The sequence below is a fragment of the Nerophis lumbriciformis genome, linkage group LG29 (genome assembly GCF_033978685.3).
Source record: "Nerophis lumbriciformis linkage group LG29, RoL_Nlum_v2.1, whole genome shotgun sequence".
Taxonomy (NCBI): Eukaryota; Metazoa; Chordata; class Actinopteri; order Syngnathiformes; family Syngnathidae; genus Nerophis; species Nerophis lumbriciformis.
The window spans coordinates 1310308-1332116 of record NC_084576.2 but is presented as its reverse complement, the minus strand read 5'-3'; the positions used below and the strand labels follow the sequence as shown (position 1 = coordinate 1332116).

Genomic DNA, 21809 nt, shown 5'->3' with positions numbered 1-21809 from the left:
AGCATGGCAAGCTAGAACCACAGTGAAGGACGACTTTTCATTCCCAGTGGTGCGAATATTCACCGTACGTGCTCCCGTTGTATCAACAGTGCGGTTCACAGGAATATCAAAAGTCAGTGGAACCTCGTCCATGTTGATAATGTTCTCTGGCCGGATCTTTTTTTCCGCTATCTTGTTTTTACAATATGCACGGAAAGTAGCCAGCTTTTCTTTAAAGTCGTTAGGCAGTTGCTGTGAAACAGTGGTCCGTGTGCGGATGGAGAGATTGCGTCTTTTCATAAACCAAAAACACCAAGAAGCACCACCTTTAAAATCATCCAGGTGAAGTTCGCTTGCTAGCGTTGTTGCCTTCATTCGAATAGTGATGGTGCTGACACTTCTGCTTGCTGCTCTCTGCTCAACAACCCACTGTTCCAGTTTGTCCTCCAACTGTTGCCATCGTGCTTTGTTCCCTCGGAAACTCTGTTTTGTCTTCTTTACCTGGCGCAGGTCATCTTCTTGCTTCCTCCACCTACGCACCATTGATTCATTTATGTTATATTCTCTTGCTGCTGCTCTATTTCCGTGTTCTTCGGCATGACTTATTGCCTTAAGTTTAAATTCTGCGTTATAAGCGTGTCGTTTAGTAGGAGCCATTTTGTAGTCTGGTCTTTACAGATGTAGACAAACAAAGGAAATGAAACGAAATATCCGCGCGCTTCTTTTTCTTCCGGGGGCGGGCGGTAGCGCTTCCTGTTCTATGGGGGCGGGTGCTTACCTTGGCGGTTGCTTGCGTAGAAGAAGAAGCACTTCCTGTTCTACCGGGAAAAAAGATGGCGGCTGTTTACCGAAGTTGCGAGATCGAAACTTTATGAAAATTAATCGTAATAAAGCGCACCGGGTTATAAGGCGCACTGTCATCTTTTGAGAAAAATTGTGGTTTTTAGGTGCGCCTTATAGTGCGGAAAATACGGTATATATATATATATATATATATATATGAAATACTTGACTTGGTGAATTCTAGCTGTAATTATACTCCTCCCCTTTTAACCACGCCCCCTCGACCACGGCCCCCCCACACCCACCTCCCGAAATCGGAGGTCTCAAGGTTGGCAAGTATGCCTTAACTCAAAGTTTTGCTGTATTACGACATTACTTACAAAAACACAGAAAGGTAACAACAAATACACATCTTGTTTGTCAAAAATAAACATTTATTCTGATTTAGATTAGTAAATTAATTTTAAAAAGTGTAATTTTTAAAGTGTAAAAATAAGTTAACCATTGCAGCTTTTGATCGCGACTGTATTATTTGGTATGTAGAATATGGCTGCTGACGATGCGTAGATGGACGAAAAATTTATTTTTGAAAATGTATTCTTAAAGTAAAAAGGCTTTTTGAAAATGATAAATCAATTTAGTATTGGAATGAATAAGTATCGAGATTCAATTATTACTAACGAGTAATTTGTCATTTTAAGGTACAACGGTGCGTCAGGAAGCTCCGCCGTGTGTTCCTTTACCATGGAGCAGGTAGAAAAGGCCTTCAGCGGCCGATACCGCGAGGTCAACAGAGAAACCCAGCAGTGGTACGCTTACAACCATCCCGTCCCCGAACCTCGACCTGGAGCGGTGAGCGATCTCTTCCTTCCAGGACGTACACAACACGTCACACCTGTTACATAAGTATGTTTCCGTCTGACATGCAATGGTTTCCATTCTCGCCTTCTCCAAAACAACAAGGATCAAATTGCTTGTTTCACTTACTGGTGTACTAAATATAGCTGAATCAAAACAAAAGAAAAAAGGTGCAGCACATAATTACACATGTCTTTGTCTTAAAAGTGATGCCTTTGTTATGTCACCATTGCAGTGTATCACAAACGGGGCCCGGAGCCAGGGCGTCCCGTCATCGCTTCACATGCCAGACAAGGTGTTGAATTTTGTCAAAGATCACTTCCTCATGGACAGCGTGCTTCGCAGCCAGCCTCTGCTGCTCAAACGCCACGTTCGCTACACGCAGATTGCGGTGCATCAAGTGCGGGCAGAGCACAAGGCCTACCATGTGCTTTTCATCGGGACAGGTACAGGAACATCAAACATATTATACTTTTTCAAGTCAGTGTTACACAGCCCTAACATGAAAAAAATCACAGCACGGCACCAAATGTTGCATGAATGGCAACAGGTGGCTCAACATATTGTTCTGCCCGTCTCTGACGGAGCGAGGTGACCAAAGATACATTAATTGTAGTACCGGTAAATAAATTGCGATTGTTGGCGTGACCCCAGGATGCAGAGACATGCAGGCGGGATGGTCCCTTTTAGGTTTGCACGGTATACCGGTACTGATAAAGTACTGCGGTACTAATGAATTAAAAACAGTACTATAACCGCCTCTGAATAATACTGGTGCTATTTTTATTTTATTTTTTTTAATGGATGTCATTGCACGCCATCATCACAATATGCTGGAGCAGTGGTCCCCAACCACGATTGGTACCGGGCTGCACAAAAAATTAAAAATTAAAAATAAAGATTTTTTTATTTTATTTTTTTTTATTAAATCAACATAAAAAACACAAGATACACTTACAATTAGTGCACCAACCCAAAAACCCTCCCTCCCCCATTTACACTCATTCACACAAAAGGGTTGTTTCTTTCTGTTATTAATATTGTGGTTCCTACATTATATATCAATATATATCAATACAGTCTGCAGGGATACAGTCCGTAAGCACGCATGATTGTATTTTTTTATGACAAAAAAATGAAAATTAAAAATTAAAATAAAATTTAAAAAATACCATTTACCATACCCCCCACCCCCCACCGCAATGCACACGTACGGAGTACTTACATGGAGACACGGAGTAAAGACATAATAGGCAGAGTTGACGCAATTTGGCTTAAAAACGAATGATAAATGTTAAGCTATAAACACTGAAGCACCGCCGTACAGAAGGTACTTTAAAACATAGCTAGCTAGCTAGCGGCTAACGTCCATATATATATATATATATATATATATATATATGTATATACCGTCAACTTCCTTGACGTCACTTTCAACCTGAGAAATAACAGCTACCAACCATTCACGAAACCCAACACAACACTCCAATACGTGCACCATGACAGCAACCACCCACCCACCACCACGAAAAGAATACCTACCGGAATCAATAAAAGGCTATCGATGCTGTCATCTAGCAAAGCTGAATTTGACCAAGCAACCCCCCCGTACCAAAAAGCCCTTGATGAAAGCGGATACAATTTCACCCTCACCTATGAACCCACGCCAGGAAACCAGCCAAAAAAGAACAGAAAACGAAACGACATCATCTGGTACAACCCCCCATACAGCAAAAACGTCTCAACGAACATTGGACACAAATTCCTCAATCTGATTGACAAACACTTTCCCAAAGACAACAACCTAAGAAAAGTATTTAACAAGAACAACATTAAATTGAGCTACAGCTGCATGAACAATATACGACAAATCATCTCAAACCACAACAAAACAATTGCAAATGAGCCGTCGACCCCCAGTCAGAGCGACTCCAAAACCAACAAAGCATGTAACTGTCGAAAGAAACCTGATTGCCCCCTCAACGGGGGGTGCTTACAAACATCAGTTGTCTACCAATCTAAGGTAATACGCAAGGACATTAACACATCCGACACATATGTAGGATTAACTGAGGGTGAATTCAAAACCAGATGGAACAATCACAAGGCTTCTTTCAGGAACAAAAACCTGCGAAATACCACAGAACTCAGCAAACACATTTGGGACCTCAAAGACAATAATGTTGAATATTCAATAACATGGCAAATTCTTGCATCCAGCACACCTTACAATAGTGGTAATAAAAGATGCAACCTATGCTTGAAAGAGAAACTGTTTATTATTTACCGTCCAGACCTGTCATCCCTCAACAAGCGCAGCGAAATTGTAACAACATGCCGCCATAGACGGAAACACCTCCTAGGTAACACATGAGCCAATCACCACGCCCCTAGGCCAGCCTGTACCCACCCACTCTGTGCCCTATATAAACCATGGTATGCGAATGCTCCCATTAAAATCTCCTGACGATTGAGGGTACCCCCCCTCATGAAACAGGCCTGTAGAGATGAAATAGTCTTGTGATTTTTTTCCCACACATACATATATATATATATATACATACACACACATATTAGAGATGTCCGATAATATCGGACTGCTGATATTATCGGCCGATAAATGCTTTAAAATGTAATATCGGAAATTATCGGTATCGGTTTCAAGATTATCGGTATCGGATTCAAAAAGTAAAATGTATGACTTTTTAAAATGCCGCTGTGTACACGGACGTAGGGAGAAGTACAGAGCGCCAATAAACCTTAAAGGTGCTGCCTTTGCGTGCCCGCCCAGTCGCATAATATCTACGGCTTTTCACACACACAAGTGAATGTAATCCATACATGGTCAACAGCCATACAGGTCACACTGAGGGTGGCCTTATAAACAACTTTAACACCGTTACAAATATGCGGCACACTGTGAACCCACACCAAACAAGAATGACAAACACATTTCGGGAGAGCATCCGCACCGTAACACAACATAAACACAACAGAACAAATACCCAGAACCCCTTGCAGCACTAACTCTTCCGGGACGCTACAATATACACCCCCCGCTGCCCCCAACCCCAACCCCGCCCACCTCAACCTCCTCATGCTCTCTCAGGGAGAGCATGTCCCAAATTCCAAGCTGCTGTTTTGAGGCATGTTAAAAAAAATAATGCACTTTGTGACTTCAATAATAAATATGGCAGTGCCATGTTGGCATTTTTTTCCCATAACTTGAGTTGATTTATTTTGGAAAACCTTGTTACATTGTTTAATGCATCCAGCGGGGCATCACAACAAAATGAGGCATAATAATGTGTTAATTCCACGACTGTATATATCGGCAGAGGTGGGACCAAGTCATTGTTTTGCAAGTCACAAGTAAGTCTCAAGTCTTTGCCCTCAAGTCCGAGTCAAGTCCCGAGTCAAGACAGGCAAGCCCCGAGTCAAGTCCAAAGTCAAGACTGGAAAGTCTCAAGTCAAGTCCTAAGTCCTGCATTTTGAGTTTCGAGTCCTTTCAAGTCCTTTTAACCACAGACTAATATATTAACACAGATTGTGTATGCTTTTCAAACGCTGTATTTATTTATTAAAACAAGTGCATTTTAAATTGCAGGAAAGAAAATTGTGCTGACATTGCACTTTATAATAGCACTATTAACCAGTCATTTTAAACATTAACTCATTCCTTTACAGAACAAACACATTGAAAAATAAAGTGCAAATGTACTTATTTGTACAAAAGTGTTAACATTGAAAAAACATGACATATACGTGAACATAACAAAAAAGTTGTACTTTTTATATGTCAGGGCCCTATGCTGCATTGCATTTGCAAAAGACTAAATTAGCCAAGAGTCTGTCAGTCATTTGTGCACGATGGGGGCGTAGTATGATGCCACCATGGCTGAAAACTCGCTCCACTGGAGCACTGGAGCACTGGAGGCAGGCACTGCCAAGACTCTCATGGCCACTCGGAACAGTGAAGGAAGAGTCTTCATGTTCAATGCCCAGAACAAAAGGGGGAGAGAGTTTTTTTGGGTTGGTGCACTACTTGTAAGTGTATCTTGTGTTTTTTATGTTGATTTAATTTAAAAAAAAAAAATATATATATATATATATATATATATATTTCTTGTGCGGCCCGATACCAATCGATCCACGGACCAGTACCGGGCCGCGGCCCGGTGGTTGGGGACCACTGAGGTAAACAACCAACAGTATGTCAGAAAGCTAGCTAAAACGGTACACATATTCATAATATAGTATACATTTTAACTGACCTTTATTTTACTATTTTTGTCTTTTTTTAGGTGGCTAAAATACGCGGTGCTGCTGACCGCCGTCTAACGTTACGTGTGATATATTGACTAACGTAACCCTGCTTAAAAAAATCACTGAACAAAAAGTATGAATAAGGTAGTGAACTGCAACAGATTCCCGTGTTTGCAATAACGTTATAACGTTAGCAGTGAGTTTACAGCCTCACTGATTTAACTACACAGCAAATAAAAGTCACGTTACTTAGCCAATAAACGTTATCTTACATTCAAAACTTACCGTTCTTTGTGCAACTTCAAATGCCGGACGAAGTTGGAAGTTGTTGCCTCTCCATCGGTAATTTTCGAACCACATGTGTTGCATACTGCCAACCGTTTTGTGTTGACCACCTCGTAATTTTTATACCCAAACAAAATTATTTTAGGCATCATTTTTTGTTCACTGGCGTGTGGTTTGGACATGTCTTCTTCGTTGGTTGTCCTGCAATTTGATTGGATGAATGCTGTGTGATGAAAACAAAGTAGATGTAATTTGATTGGCTGTTGTACTGAGAGCACACCAGCTGACACACGCAACGCTGATAGACAAGTACACAATGAAAAATACGGAGCGCTCCCGAATAACTTTTTCATCTTTGGGTTTTGGGGAAAGTAGCAAGTCATGTCAAGTCATGTCAATTCAAAAGGCTCAAGTCCAAGTGAAGTCACAAGTCATTGATGTTAAAGTCTAAGTCGAGTTGCAAGTCTTTTTACATTTTGTCAAGTCGAGTCTAAAGTCATCAAATTCATGACTCGAGTCTGACTCGAGTCCAAGTCATGTGACTCGAGTCCACACCTCTGTATATCGGTATCGGTTGATATCGGAATCGGTAATTAAGAGTTGGACAATATTGGAATATCGGCAAAAAAGCCATTATCGGACATCTCTAGTTCTGAGGTGTTGAGTTCAAGCGGACCTGTGTCTCCTTTCTAGATGACGGCAGACTCCACAAAGCCATGAGTGTGAAGAACAAGATGCACATCATCGAGGAGATGGTGCTATTCCGTGACTCCCGGCCCGTGCAGCACATAGAGCTGGACGCCGAAGAGGTAAGAGCGCTCTCACGGTGGAAAGCCATAACAAGCTTACTAAATGCATTTACTGGCAATTTAGGTTTTCTATGAGGCACGAAGACTCCCAGCCTAAAGGAGACGTTGTGTTAAATGATCTAATTACACGCCACTGTCCCTCGGGGGGGAACTGCAAACAGCTGGGGCGTTAACTGCAGGAACTCTGGCACTTCTTGAACGATGGCGTGTCTTCATTCATATGTCGTGTATTTGCATTAGGATCAGACAAGGAGTGGGGAAACAGAAACAGAGACACCCTGGCTAAGTGTGTTGCACTCTTCCTCACACATGCACATCCTCCACAGGGTCGGCTCTTTGTTTCCACTTTCTCTGAACTGGTGGAGGTCCCAGTAGCTAACTGCACTAATTACCAGAGCTGCGGGGAGTGCATCCTCTCCAGGGACCCTTACTGCGCCTGGAATGGCAGGCAGTGCGTGGATGTCAGACGGGCTCCACCAAGCAAGTACGGAGCCCTTCTGGTTTTTCTAGACCTTCCAGGCAGACATTTCTATGATCATTTGGAATAAGAGGAGTGTGCATCTTTGCAGCGTGTTGCAGCAGGATGTGGACAATGCAGACGCAGCAGCCATTTGCAACAGGACGGTGGCCAGCCCACGCTTTGCTAAATCTGCACACGCGCGTAAGTACAGTCACTTTATTAGGTACAACTAATGATGGCACGTACAAGCCTGCATGAAAAACGATGTTCTTCATGTGGACTTACAGTGAATTTCTATTTGTTCAATATATATTTTGAGCTGGTAAAAGGCTATATTGTTTTTGTCAAAAATATTCACATTTACATTTTTCAAAAAGTACTTATATCCCTGTCATTGACAGTTCTGAAAAAACACAAGCAGATTTATTCACTGGTGATGAAGTTTGATTTAACACATGGAAACTAGGTCAAAATTAAAAAACAATGTTGTTTTATGGATGTTATATATATATATATTTATTTGTAACGTGTGTGTATTTGTATATGTATATATATATATATATTTGCATATATATATATATATATATATATATATATTTGCATATATATATATACAGGTAAAAGCCGGTAAATTAGAATATTTTGAAAAACTTGATTTATTTCAGTAATTGCATTCAAAAGGTGTAACTTGTACATTATATTTATTCATTGCACACAGACTGATGCATTCAAATGTTTATTTCATTTAATTTTGATGATTTGAAGTGGCAACAAATGAAAATCCAAAATTCCGTGTGTCACAAAATTAGAATATTACTTAAGGCTAATACAAAAAAGGGATTTTTAGAAATGTTGGCCAACTGAAAAGTATGAAAATGAAAAATATGAGCATGTACAATACTCAATACTTGGTTGGAGCTCCTTTTGCCTCAATTACTGCGTTAATGCGGCGTGGCATGGAGTCGATGAGTTTCTGGCACTGCTCAGGTGTTATGAGAGCCCAGGTTGCTCTGATAGTGGCCTTCAACTCTTCTGCGTTTTTGGGTCTGGCATTCTGCATCTTCCTTTTCACAATACCCCACAGATTTTCTATGGGGCTAAGGTCAGGGGAGTTGGCGGGCCAATTTAGAACAGAAATACCATGGTCCGTAAACCAGGCACGGGTAGATTTTGCGCTGTGTGCAGGCGCCAAGTCCTGTTGGAACTTGAAATCTCCATCTCCATAGAGCAGGTCAGCAGCAGGAAGCATGAAGTGCTCTAAAACTTGCTGGTAGACAGCTGCGTTGACCCTGGATCTCAGGAAACAGAGTGGACCGACACCAGCAGATGACATGGCACCCCAAACCATCACCCAACCATGCAAATTTTGCATTTCCTTTGGAAATCGAGGTCCCAGAGTCTGGAGGAAGACAGGAGATGCACAGGATCCACGTTGCCTGAAGTCTAGTGTAAAGTTTCCACCATCAGTGATGGTTTGGGGTGCCATGTCATCTGCTGGTGTCGATCCACTCTGTTTCCTGAGATCCAGGGTCAACGCAGCCGTCTACCAGCAAGTTTTAGAGCACTTCATGCTTCCTGCTGCTGACCTGCTCTATGGAGATGGAGATTTCAAGTTCCAACAGGACTTGGCGCCTGCACACAGCGCAAAATCTACCCGTGCCTGGTTTACGGACCATGGTATTTCTGTTCTAAATTGGCCCGCCAACTCCCCTGACCTTAGCCCCATAGAAAATCTGTGGGGTATTGTGAAAAGGAAGATGCAGAATGCCAGAGCCAAAAACGCAGAAGAGTTGAAGGCCACTATCAGAGCAACCTGGGCTCTCATAACACCTGAGCAGTGCCAGAAACTCATCGACTCCATGCCACGCCGCATTAACGCAGTAATTGAGGCAAAAGGAGCTCCAACCAAGTATTGAGTATTGTACATGCTCATATTTTTCATTTTCATACTTTTCATTTGGCCAACATTTCTAAAATTCCCTTTTTTGTATTAGCCTTAAGTAATATTCTAATTTTGTGACACACGGAATTTTGGATTTTCATTTGTTGCCACTTCAAATCATCAAAATTAAATGAAATAAACATTTGAATGCATCAGTCTGTGTGCAATGAATAAATATAATGTACAAGTTACACCTTTTGAATGCATCTACTGAAATAAATCAAGTTTTTCAAAATATTCTAATTTACTGGCTTTTACCTGTGTGTGTGTGTGTATATATATATATATATATATATATATATATATATATATATATATATATATATATATATATATATATATATATATATATATATGTATATACTATCATTTATAAACAAATGCATATTTAAAGGCATTTATATTGTGTGGGAAAAAAACAAAAAACAACAACAAATAAATAAAACATATATACAAACATATATATATATATATATATATATATATATATATATATATATATATATATATATATATATATAAATACACACACGTGGGAAAAAAAACTAAAATTAAATTATATATATATATATATATATATTTTTTGTTTTGTTTTGTTTGTTTTCCCCACACAATTTAAATGCCTTTAAATAGGCATTTGTTTATAAATGATAGCGGAATGGCCATTGTACCTTGCAGGTTTAAAATAAAAACATGAACAAATCCTTGTATTATTATATTCATGTTAGCATTTAAGATAACTAGCAATTAGCGCTCTATTTATCTGCTAGCAATTAGCGCCACCAGTTTTTCAGCCAGCGATTAGCGCACCAGTTGCCAGCTTTCTATTAGCGCCGCTATACTGTATTATTTGAATATCTTAGTTTTGCACGATAACAAGGTAACTTTAGGACCAGTCGAATTTAAAACACAATTGTATAGAGGTTGCGGTTCTGTGTCGCCATCAGTTTGAGGGTCCTTTGCCTGGAAAACGTTAAAGGACCCCAATCTAGCAAACTTGCAGAAAGAAAATAATGTTGTTTCCTGGCCATATCTGTGAAAATTCCTATGCTTTTTTGACATCAAGAGCGAATATGTATCATAATTTTTAAAAAAAACAACATACATTTAAAAAAAAAGGGCTTATACAGGCAGTGGGCATGTATACAAGTTTAGACTTCAGTTGGTATTCAAAATTATTAGGGGCCAAAAGAAAATGTCTCTAATAACCGATTTAAATAAAACCCTCCGATGAGGCCAGATTATCAGGACTGTGTTGTAAGAAAATCAAGCGCTTCTAATTTACAGCAGTGCACTGTAAAAACAATGATCTTAGATTTTGTGGTAAAAAATTGGCATGTCAGTTGCCAACATTTTTCTGTATAAATGACAGTGGTACCATTTTTGTTCTCTTTACAGTAATTCACTGTAAAACGACGATAAAAAAAAAAACTTAATTTACAGTAGTGCACTGTAAAAACAATGATCTTAGATTTTATGGTAAAAAAAACTGTCAGGTTAGTCACTAGAATTCTACTGTAAGCATCACAATGGTTTGGTTTTTAAATTTACAGTAATGCGCTAAAACAATGACTGCATATTTTACAGTAAAAACAACCTTCATTTACAGTAATGCACTATAAAAAAACAATTACCTTAGATTTTATGGCTAAAAACTGGCTAGTCAACTGAAAGATTTGACTATAAAAATAGCATTGGTACCGGTTGTTGGATTTACAGTAATGCATTGTAAAAATGACTGTAGATTTTACGGTACAAAAAAAAATTCATTTTATTGTTTATGCATTGCATAAACAATGACCTTAGATTTATGGCTGACTGGCTGGTCAATTGCCAAAATGTTTCTGTAAAAATAACAGTGGTACCGTTATTTGATGTATAGTAATGTTTGTAAAAACAGGGACTGCAGATTTTTACAGTAAAAACTAGCAGGTTAGTTGCCAGAATTTCACTGTAAAAAATATTGAGTCTATCGTTTTTCAAAATAAGCCATATCTGTGAAAATTCCTATGCTTTTTTGCGACAAGAGCGAATATGTATCATAATTAAAATTTAAAAAAAAAAGGGCTTATACAGGCAGTGGGCATGTATACAAGTTTAGACTTCAGTTGGTATTCAAAATTATTAGGGGCCAAAAGAAAATGTCTCTGATAACCGATTTGAATAAAACCCTCCGATGAGGCCAGATTATCAGGACTGTGTTGTAAGAAAATCAAGCGCTTCTAATTTACAGCAGTGCACTGTAAAAACAATGATCTTAGATTTTGTGGTAAAAAATTGGCATGTCAGTTGCCAACATTTTTCTGTATAAATGACAGTGGTACCATTTTTGTTCTCTTTACAGTAATTCACTGTAAAACGACTGTAGATCTTACGATAAAAAAAAAACTTAATTTACAGTAGTTCACTGTAAAAACAATGATCTTAGATTTTATGGTAAAAAAAACTGTCAGGTTAGTCACTAGAATTCTACTGTAAGCATCACAATGGTTTGGTTTTTAAATTTACAGTAATGCGCTAAAACAATGACTGCATATTTTACAGTAAAAAAAACCTTCATTTACAGTAATGCACTATAAAAAAACAATTACCTTAGATTTTATGGCTAAAAACTGGCTAGTCAACTGAAAGATTTGACTATAAAAATAGCATTGGTACCGGTTGTTGGATTTACAGTAATGCATTGTAAAAATGACTGTAGATTTTACGGTAAAAAAAAAATTTCATTTTATTGTTTATGCATTGCATAAACAATGACCTTAGATTTATGGCTGACTGGCTGGTCAATCGCCAAAATGTTTCTGTAAAAATAACAGTGGTACCGTTATTTGATGTATAGTAATGTTTGTAAAAACAGGGACTGCAGATTTTTACAGTAAAAACTAGCAGGTTAGTTGCCAGAATTTCACTGTAAAAATATTGAGTCTATCGTTTTTCAAAATAAGCCATATCTGTGAAAATTCCTATGCTTTTTTGCGACAAGAGCGAATATGTATCATAATTAAAAAAAAAAAAAAAAACATAAATTAAAAAAAAAGGGCTTATACAGGCAGTGGGCATGTATACAAGTTTAGACTTCAGTTGGTATTCAAAATTATTAGGGGCCAAAAGAAAATGTCTCTAATAACCGATTCAAATAAAACCCTCCGATGAGGCCAGATTATCAGGACTGTGTTGTAAGAAAATCAAGCGCTTCTAATTTACAGCAGTGCACTGTAAAAACAATGATCTTAGATTTTGTGGTAAAAAATTGGCATGTCAGTTGCCAACATTTTTCTGTATAAATGACAGTGGTACCATTTTTGTTCTCTTTACAGTAATTCACTGTAAAACGACGATAAAAAACAAAACTTAATTTACAGTAGTGCACTGTAAAAACAATGATCTTAGATTTTATGGTTAAAAAAAACTGTCAGGTTAGTCACTAGAATTCTACTGTAAGCATCACAATGGTTTGGTTTTTAAATTTACAGTAATGCGCTAAAACAATGACTGCATATTTTACTGTAAAAAAACCTTCATTTACAGTAATGCACTATAAAAAAACAATTACCTTAGATTTTATGGCTAAAAACTGGCTAGTCAACTGAAAGATTTGACTATAAAAATAGCATTGGTACCGGTTGTTGGATTTACAGTAATGCATTGTAAAAATGACTGTAGATTTTACGGTAAAAAAAAAAATTCATTTTATTGTTTATGCATTGCATAAACAATGACCTTAGATTTATGGCTGACTGGCTGGTCAATCGCCAAAATGTTTCTGTAAAAATAACAGTGGTACCGTAATTTGATGTATAGTAATGTTTGTAAAAACAGGGACTGCAGATTTTTACAGTAAAAACTAGCAGGTTAGTTGCCAGAATTTCACTGTAAAAATATTGAGTCTATCGTTTTTTCAAAATAAGCCATATCTGTGAAAATTCCTATGCTTTTTTGCGACAAGAGCGAATATGTATCATAATTAAAATGAAAAAAAAGGGCTTATACAGGCAGTGGGCATGTATACAAGTTTAGACTTCAGTTGGTATTCAAAATTATTAGGGGCCAAAAGAAAATGTCTCTGATAACCGATTTAAATAAAACCCTCCGATGAGGCCAGATTATCAGGACTGTGTTGTAAGAAAATCAAGCGCTTCTAATTTACAGCAGTGCACTGTAAAAACAATGATCTTAGATTTTGTGGTAAAAAATTGGCATGTCAGTTGCCAACATTTTTCTGTATAAATGACAGTGGTACCATTTTTGTTCTCTTTACAGTAATTCACTGTAAAACGACGATAAAAAAAAAACTTAATTTACAGTAGTGCACTGTAAAAACAATGATCTTAGATTTTATGGTAAAAAAAACTGTCAGGTTAGTCACTAGAATTCTACTGTAAGCATCACAATGGTTTGGTTTTTAAATTTACAGTAATGCGCTAAAACAATGACTGCATATTTTACAGTAAAAAAAACCTTCATTTACAGTAATGCACTATAAAAAAACAATGACCTTAGATTTTATGGCTAAAAACTGGCTAGTCAACTGAAAGATTTGACTATAAAAATAGCATTGGTACCGGTTGTTGGATTTACAGTAATGCATTGTAAAAATGACTGTAGATTTTACGGTAAAAAAAAAATTCATTTTATTGTTTATGCATTGCATAAACAATGACCTTAGATTTATGGCTGACTGGCTGGTCAATCGCCAAAATGTTTCTGTAAAAATAACAGTGGTACCGTTATTTGATGTATAGTAATGTTTGTAAAAACAGGGACTGCAGATTTTTACAGTAAAAACTAGCAGGTTAGTTGCCAGAATTTCACTGTAAAAATATTGAGTCTATCGTTTTTCAAAATAAGCCATATCTGTGAAAATTCCTATGCTTTTTTGCGACAAGAGCGAATATGTATCATAATTAAAATTTTTAAAAAAACATAAATTAAAAAAAAAGGGCTTATACAGGCAGTGGGCATGTATACAAGTTTAGACTTCAGTTGGTATTCAAAATTATTAGGGGCCAAAAGAAAATGTCTCTGATAACCGATTTAAATAAAACCCTCCGATGAGGCCAGATTATCAGGACTGTGTTGTAAGAAAATCAAGCGCTTCTAATTTACAGCAGTGCACTGTAAAAACAATGATCTTAGATTTTGTGGTAAAAAATTGGCATGTCAGTTGCCAACATTTTTCTGTATAAATGACAGTGGTACCATTTTTGTTCTCTTTACAGTAATTCACTGTAAAACGACGATAAAAAAAACAACTTAATTTACAGTAGTGCACTGTAAAAACAATGATCTTAGATTTTATGGTAAAAAAAACTGTCAGGTTAGTCACTAGAATTCTACTGTAAGCATCACAATGGTTTGGTTTTTAAATTTACAGTAATGCGCTAAAACAATGACTGCATATTTTACAGTAAAAAAAACCTTCATTTACAGTAATGCACTATAAAAAAACAATTACCTTAGATTTTATGGCTAAAAACTGGCTAGTCAACTGAAAGATTTGACTATAAAAATAGTCAGTAATGCATTGTAAAAATGACTGTAGATTTTACTGTAAAAAAAAAAATAATTTTATTGTTTATGCATTGCATAAACAATGACCTTAGATTTATGGCTGACTGGCTGGTCAATCGCCAAAATGTTTCTGTAAAAATAACAGTGGTACCGTTATTTGATGTATAGTAATGTTTGTAAAAACAGGGACTGCAGATTTTTACAGTAAAAACTAGCAGGTTAGTTGCCAGAATTTCACTGTAAAAATATTGAGTCTATCGTTTTTCAAAATAAGCCATATCTGTGAAAATTCCTATGCTTTTTTGCGACAAGAGCGAATATGTATCATAATTAAAATTTTAAAAAAACATAAATGAAAAAAAAAGGGCTTATACAGGCAGTGGGCATGTATACAAGTTTAGACTTCAGTTGGTATTCAAAATGATTAGGGGCCAAAAGAAAATGTCTCTGATAAGCGATTTAAATAAAACCCTCCGATGAGGCCAGATTATCAGGACTGTGTTGTAAGAAAACCAAGCACTTCTTTAGTAAACAGCCTGACTTAAAAGACCCTGAGCTCATTGTAAACAAACGTGTGGGACTTTGGAGGAAGACATTTTGCATGCTATTTGCACCAAATATGTCATGACCTGTCACCGCAGGTCTGACCTTATTTTGTGTTACCTTATTATCTGTATTTAGTTCCTGTTTAGCCCTCTTATTTTCGTTCCACTTCTTGTCATGTCTGGCTTGAGTGCTGTCACCCTCACCTGTCCCGGATTGGCAATCTCGGCACACCTGTTCCAGGTTGCCAATTAGGCTTCTTTATTAGGGCTGCATCATTGTTTGTCAATATTTGTAATTATTACCTGTCGCCTGAATGTAATTGCTTTGCTAAACGTGCACAGCGTTCCCCGTGCACTTCCCTGCTGCACTATTTGGTTGAGACTTCTTGCCTGTGTTCCATCTCGGTGTCACTGCTGGCGCTACCGTGCGGGTTCGTGACAAAATGTTCTATTAACATTCCATGAGGAGAGGGAAAAAAAACATTGAGTTTCAACACATCAACCGTATCAGCCACCAGCATCGCTACGACAGTTGTTTTGAAAGCCTAGTAAGGCGGACGCCTGCTGCTAAAGAAGCCAGCCCAGAGTCGGCCGCAAAGAAATGCCCAGGACTTGTTTCATATTACAGCTGCTAAGTGTTTGTTAGAGAGCTAAAGCCATCTGTAATATCAATACGGAAACAATGGTGCTGAATGACAAGCCCTTTACCATTGTTGGACACCTTTAAAAAAAAATGACATTTTACAGTAAAAAACTGGCAGTTTAGTCGCAGAAAATTACCCTTAAAATAACAGTGGGACCGCACCGTTTTTCAATTTACAGTAATGTACAAACAATAGCCAAAGATTTGAAAAAAACAAGACAGGCAAATTTAAAGACAGTTAAACTTCATTTACAGGAATACTCTGTAAAAACAGCGATTGTAGATTTTACGATAAAATCAGTTGACGGAATTTTACCGTAAAAATATCAGTGGCACTTCTTCCGCTTACAGTAAGGCACAATAAAAACAACAACCTTAGATTTTACGGTAAAAAATTATATATATTTACAGTAGTGAACTGTAAAAGCAATGACTCCAGATTTTGCAGTGACAAACTGGAAGTTTCAGTCGCTAGGATTATACCGTAAAAATAACAATGGAATCATTTTTTCACTTATCGTAACGCACTGAAAAAACAACCTCAGATTTTATGTACAAACAATGTATTCACGATGATGCACTGTAAAAACAATGATCTTAGATTTTATGGTGAAAAAGAAACTGGAAGGTTAGTTGCCAAAATGTTTGCTGTAAAAATAACAGTGGTGCCATTTTTTTTCTTTACAGTAATTCACTGTAAAACGACTAGATCTTACGATTAAAAAAAAAACTTAATTTACAGCAGTGCACTGTAAAAACAATGATCTTAGATTTTGTGGTAAAAACTGGCATGTCAGTTGCCAACATGTTTCTGTAAAAATAACAGTGGTACCATTTTTGTTCTCTTTACAGTAATTCACTGTAAAATGACTAGATCTTACGATTAAAAAAAACTTAATTTACAGTAGTGCACTGTAAAAACAATGATCTTAGATTTTATGGTGAAAAAGAAACTGGAAGGTTAGTTGCCAAAATGTTTGCTGTAAAAATAACAGTGGTGCCATTTTTTTTCTTTACAGTAATGCACTGTAAAAATGACTGTAGATTTTACAATAAAAAAACTAACTTAATTTACAGCAGTGCACTCTAAAAACAATGATCTTAGATTTTATGGTAAAAAACTGGCATGTCAGTTGCCAACATTTTTCTGTAAAAATAACAGTGGTACCATTTTTGTTCTCTTTACAGTAATTCACTGTAAAACGACTAGATCTTACGATTAAAAAAAAACTTACTTTACAGTAGTGCACTGTAAAAACAATGATCTTAGATTTTATGGTGAAAAAGAAACTGGAAGGTTAGTTGCCAAAATGTTTGCTGTAAAAATAACAGTGGTGCCATTTTTTTTCTTTACAGTAATGCACTGTAAAAATGACTGTAGATTTTACAATAAAAAAACTAACTTAATTTACAGCAGTCCACTGTAAAAACAATGATCTTAGATTTTATGGTAAAAAACTGGCAGGTTAGTCATTAGAATTCTACTGTAAGCATAACAATGGTTTGGTTTTTAAATTTACAGTAATGCGCTAAAACAATGACTGCATATTTTACGGTAAAAAAAAAACCTTCCATTTACAGTAATGCACAATAAAAAAAACAATTACCTTAGATTTTATGGCTAAAAACTGGCAAGTCAACTGAAATATTTGACTATAAAAATAACATTGGATTTACAGTAATGCATTGTAAAAATGACTGTAGATTTTACGGTAAAAAAAAAAAGACATTTACAGGCATGCATTGCATAAGCAATGACCTTAGATTTATGGCTGACTGGCTGGTCAATCGCCAAAATTTTGCTGTAAAAATAACAGTGGTACCGTTATTTGATTGATTTTTACAGTAAAAACTAGCAGGTTAGTTGCCAAAATTTTACTGTAAAAATATCGAGTCTATCGTTTTTCAATTTGCAGTAATGCACTATAAAAAAGACCGTACATTTTACAGTTAAAAAAAAAAACTTCATATAGAGTAATGCACTGTAAAAACAATGACCTTAGATTTTGCAGTAAGAAACTGTCAGGTCAGTCGCTAGAATTCTACCGTAAAAATAACAATGGTACAGTTTTTCAATTTATAGTAAAGCACTGAAAAACCATTCTGGCCACTGAACTCCCAGTTTGTTTGTTTTTATTTGTATTTACAGTGAAGACACTGGATTTTGTCAAAGCCACCTTCGTTTGATTCTTTCTTACCTCCAGGTGTGCAGAAGCTACAGTTGAATCTACATTACAAAAAAGACTTCGACTTAGACAAACTTTAATGACCCACAAGTGAAATTGTTCCACATAGTAGCTCAGTTACAATGATGGAAAGTGTAAGGATGGAAAGGACAATGCAGGCATAAATAGACTAAATATAGCGATATAAAATATAACATATATACAAATATATGCGAATATATACATAATATGTGTACAGTATATTATATATACAGATATATATATCTATAACACATATACAATATACAGGTAAAAGCCAGTAAATTAGAATATTTTGGAAAAACTTGATTTATTTCAGTAATTGCATTCAAAAGGTGTAACTTGTACATTATATTTATTCATTGCACACAGACTGATGCATTCAAATGTTTATTTCATTTAATTTTGATGATTTGAAGTGGCAACAAATGAAAATCCAAAATTCCGTGTGTCACAAAATTAGAATATTACTTAAGGCTAATACAAAAAAGGGATTTTTAGAAATGTTGGCCAACTGAAAAGTATGAAAATGAAAAATATGAGCATGTACAATACTCAATACTTGGTTGGAGCTCCTTTTGCCTCAATTACTGCGTTAATGCGGCGTGGCATGGAGTCGATGAGTTTCTGGCACTGCTCAGGTGTTATGAGAGCCCAGGTTGCTCTGATAGTGGCCTTCAACTCTTCTGCGTTTTTGGGTCTGGCATTCTGCATCTTCCTTTTCACAATACCCCACAGATTTTCTATGGGGCTAAGGTCAGGGGAGTTGGCGGGCCAATTTAGAACAGAAATACCATGGTCCGTAAACCAGGCACGGGTAGATTTTGCGCTGTGTGCAGGCGCCAAGTCCTGTTGGAACTTGAAATCTCCATCTCCATAGAGCAGGTCAGCAGCAGGAAGCATGAAGTACTCTAAAACTTGCTGGTAGACGGCTGCGTTGACCCTGGATCTCAGGAAACAGAGTGGACCGACACCAGCAGATGACATGGCACCCCAAACCATCACCCAACCATGCAAATTTTGCATTTGCTTTGAAAATCGAGGTCCCAGAGTCTGGAGGAAGACAGGAGAGGCACAGGATCCACGTTGCCTGAAGTCTAGTGTAAAGTTTCCACCATCAGTGATGGTTTGGGGTGCCATGTCATCTGCTGGTGTCGGTCCACTCTGTTTCCTGAGATCCAGGGTCAACGCAGCCGTCTACCAGCAAGTTTTAGAGCACTTCATGCTTCCTGCTGCTGACCTGCTCTATGGAGATGAAGATTTCAAGTTCCAACAGGACTTGGCGCCTGCACACAGCGCAAAATCTACCCGTGCCTGGTTTACGGACCATGGTATTTCTGTTCTAAATTGGCCCGCCAACTCCCCTGACCTTAGCCCCATAGAAAATCTGTGGGGTATTGTGAAAAGGAAGATGCAGAATGCCAGACCCAAAAACGCAGAAGAGTTGAAGGCCACTATCAGAGCAACCTGGGCTCTCATAACACCTGAGCAGTGCCAGAAACTCATCGACTCCATGCCACGCCGCATTAACGCAGTAATTGAGGCAAAAGGAGCTCCAACCAAGTATTGAGTATTGTACATGCTCATATTTTTCATTTTCATACTTTTCAGTTGGCCAACATTTCTAAAAATCCCTTTTTTGTATTAGCCTTAAGTAATATTCTAATTTTGTGACACACGGAATTTTGGATTTTCATTTGTTGCCACTTCAAATCATCAAAATTAAATGAAATAAACATTTGAATGCATCAGTCTGTGTGCAATGAATAAATATAATGTACAAGTTACACCTTTTGAATGCAATTACTGAAATAAATCAAGTTTTTCAAAATATTCTAATTTACTGGCTTTTACCTGTATAACAATTAACATGTACATTACAGTATATGTGACAGCAGCAGCATAAAATAGAGAGTAGAATAACTCTAAATACGTTATTTGTATCAGTCTTGAGAAGCATGGAGTTGGTATAAAAATGCTAAGAGTCCCTAAAGATGATACATCCCAGTTTGCTAAAAAAAAAAAAAGGTTGTTTATTTACTGTCGCTCAACTAAATGAAGCAGCTTACAACCGGAACAATCATATTAAACATTAAACATATTGTTATATGTATATTTATCTGGCAGCGTCAATCAAAAGTGAGCACGGTGACTTCATCTTCATGTCATCTTCATCTTCATGTCCCCACAGGAACGTCCACATGCCAGTTGATCACTATTCCCGCCAACACCTTCCAAGTGTTGCCTTGCCAGCTGCGTTCCAATCTGGCGGAGAGGGCGTGGGTGTTCAGCGAGAGCTCGGGTCACTTTCATTACCCGAGTCCGGACGGGGGTCTGGTGGTGGTGGCCCAGGCGGACCGACGAGAGACCTACGAGTGCTGGTCCGTGGAGGAAGGCTTCCGACAGCTGCTGGCCAACTACTGCGTGAGGGGCGAGGCCAAGCGCGAGAACAGCACCCAGACGGGCCGCACGCGGGCGCCGGCCGCGCCGCAGGAAGAGTTCGTCATCCTGCCCGGCGAGGCTCGCTCCCCGCAGATCAACGCCAAGACCTACTGGAACGAGCTCATCGTGGTCTGCGCCCTCTTGGCCTTCTCCCTGCTGGTCTTCTCCCTGTTCGTGGTCTACCGGCACCGCGACCACATGAAGTCCATGCTCAAGGAGGGCGAGTGCCCCAACATGCAGCAGAAGAAGCCCAGGACGGCGGCGAAGCCCGTGGAGAACTTGCCGCTCAACGGCAACGCGGCGGCCGCCACCGTGACGGACCACAAGGGCTACCAGACACTCCACGACAACTACATCTGCGGCACGCCGTCGCACGAGTGCCCGTCGCCTGACAACAGCAAGAGCTTCTCCGAGGCGGAGAAGAGGCCTCAGGACTTGCAGGATAGCCGAGTGGAGATCTCGTCCACCAGCCCACGGCCTCGGGTCAGACTGGGATCGGAGATAAAAGACTCGGTGGTGTAAAGGCTGCTCGGGACTACTTTGAGTGAATGAACTCAAGCGAGCGAGCGCCTGCTGAAGTACTCGATGGAAAAAAGGAGAGTGGGGGGGGGGGCATTTCATCACATGACGTTTGCACTTTGTCCTCACTCGTGCTGTTCCCGTGGTTCATGGACATTTCTTTCCATGCTTTCAAAGCGCACTGATCGCCTTCAGACATTTTGGTGCTTTCACGATACAACAGAATGTAAGTCGTGCTTGCAAAGACTCCCGCCAAGTTTTCCACACATGATGCGGCCCATGAGCCATATACTACTGTACTGCCCGTGAGAGCACTTGGTCATACCTGCCATGCGTTTCTACAAAGAACCCCACTAATCACGTGTTCCGTATTCATCTGATTCTATTTTTTTTTTTAAATGTTGTGGAAAAATGAGTCACTAGTGTGTTCCTAAAGTTCCCCTGTTCTGGTTTTAGGAGCTCTGTTAGACTTTTATAGCGCTGCCCCTCAGTCCGTCCTTATCACTTTGAAGAGAGGTATTTATACCAGCCAATAGGAGCCGAGCAATCACTGAGGCTATGCA

General features: G+C 38.3%; 1 protein-coding gene across 2 annotated transcripts in view; it reads left to right on the top strand.

The window, feature by feature from the left end:
* The window catches only part of sema4ba (sema domain, immunoglobulin domain (Ig), transmembrane domain (TM) and short cytoplasmic domain, (semaphorin) 4Ba), a 226821-nt gene extending 205498 nt beyond the window's left edge, over window positions 1-21323 (top strand). For both annotated transcript variants that reach the window (XM_061925239.1, XM_061925237.1), the window contains exons 10-15: window positions 1464-1614; window positions 1856-2066; window positions 6865-6980; window positions 7307-7464; window positions 7550-7641; window positions 20477-21323. In XM_061925239.1, the coding sequence (XP_061781223.1) occupies window positions 1464-1614; window positions 1856-2066; window positions 6865-6980; window positions 7307-7464; window positions 7550-7641; window positions 20477-21249 (1501 nt within the window). In that variant the 3' untranslated portion in view covers window positions 21250-21323. The remainder of the gene's footprint in view (window positions 1-1463; window positions 1615-1855; window positions 2067-6864; window positions 6981-7306; window positions 7465-7549; window positions 7642-20476) is intronic.
* Window positions 21324-21809: the final 486 nt, after the last annotated feature.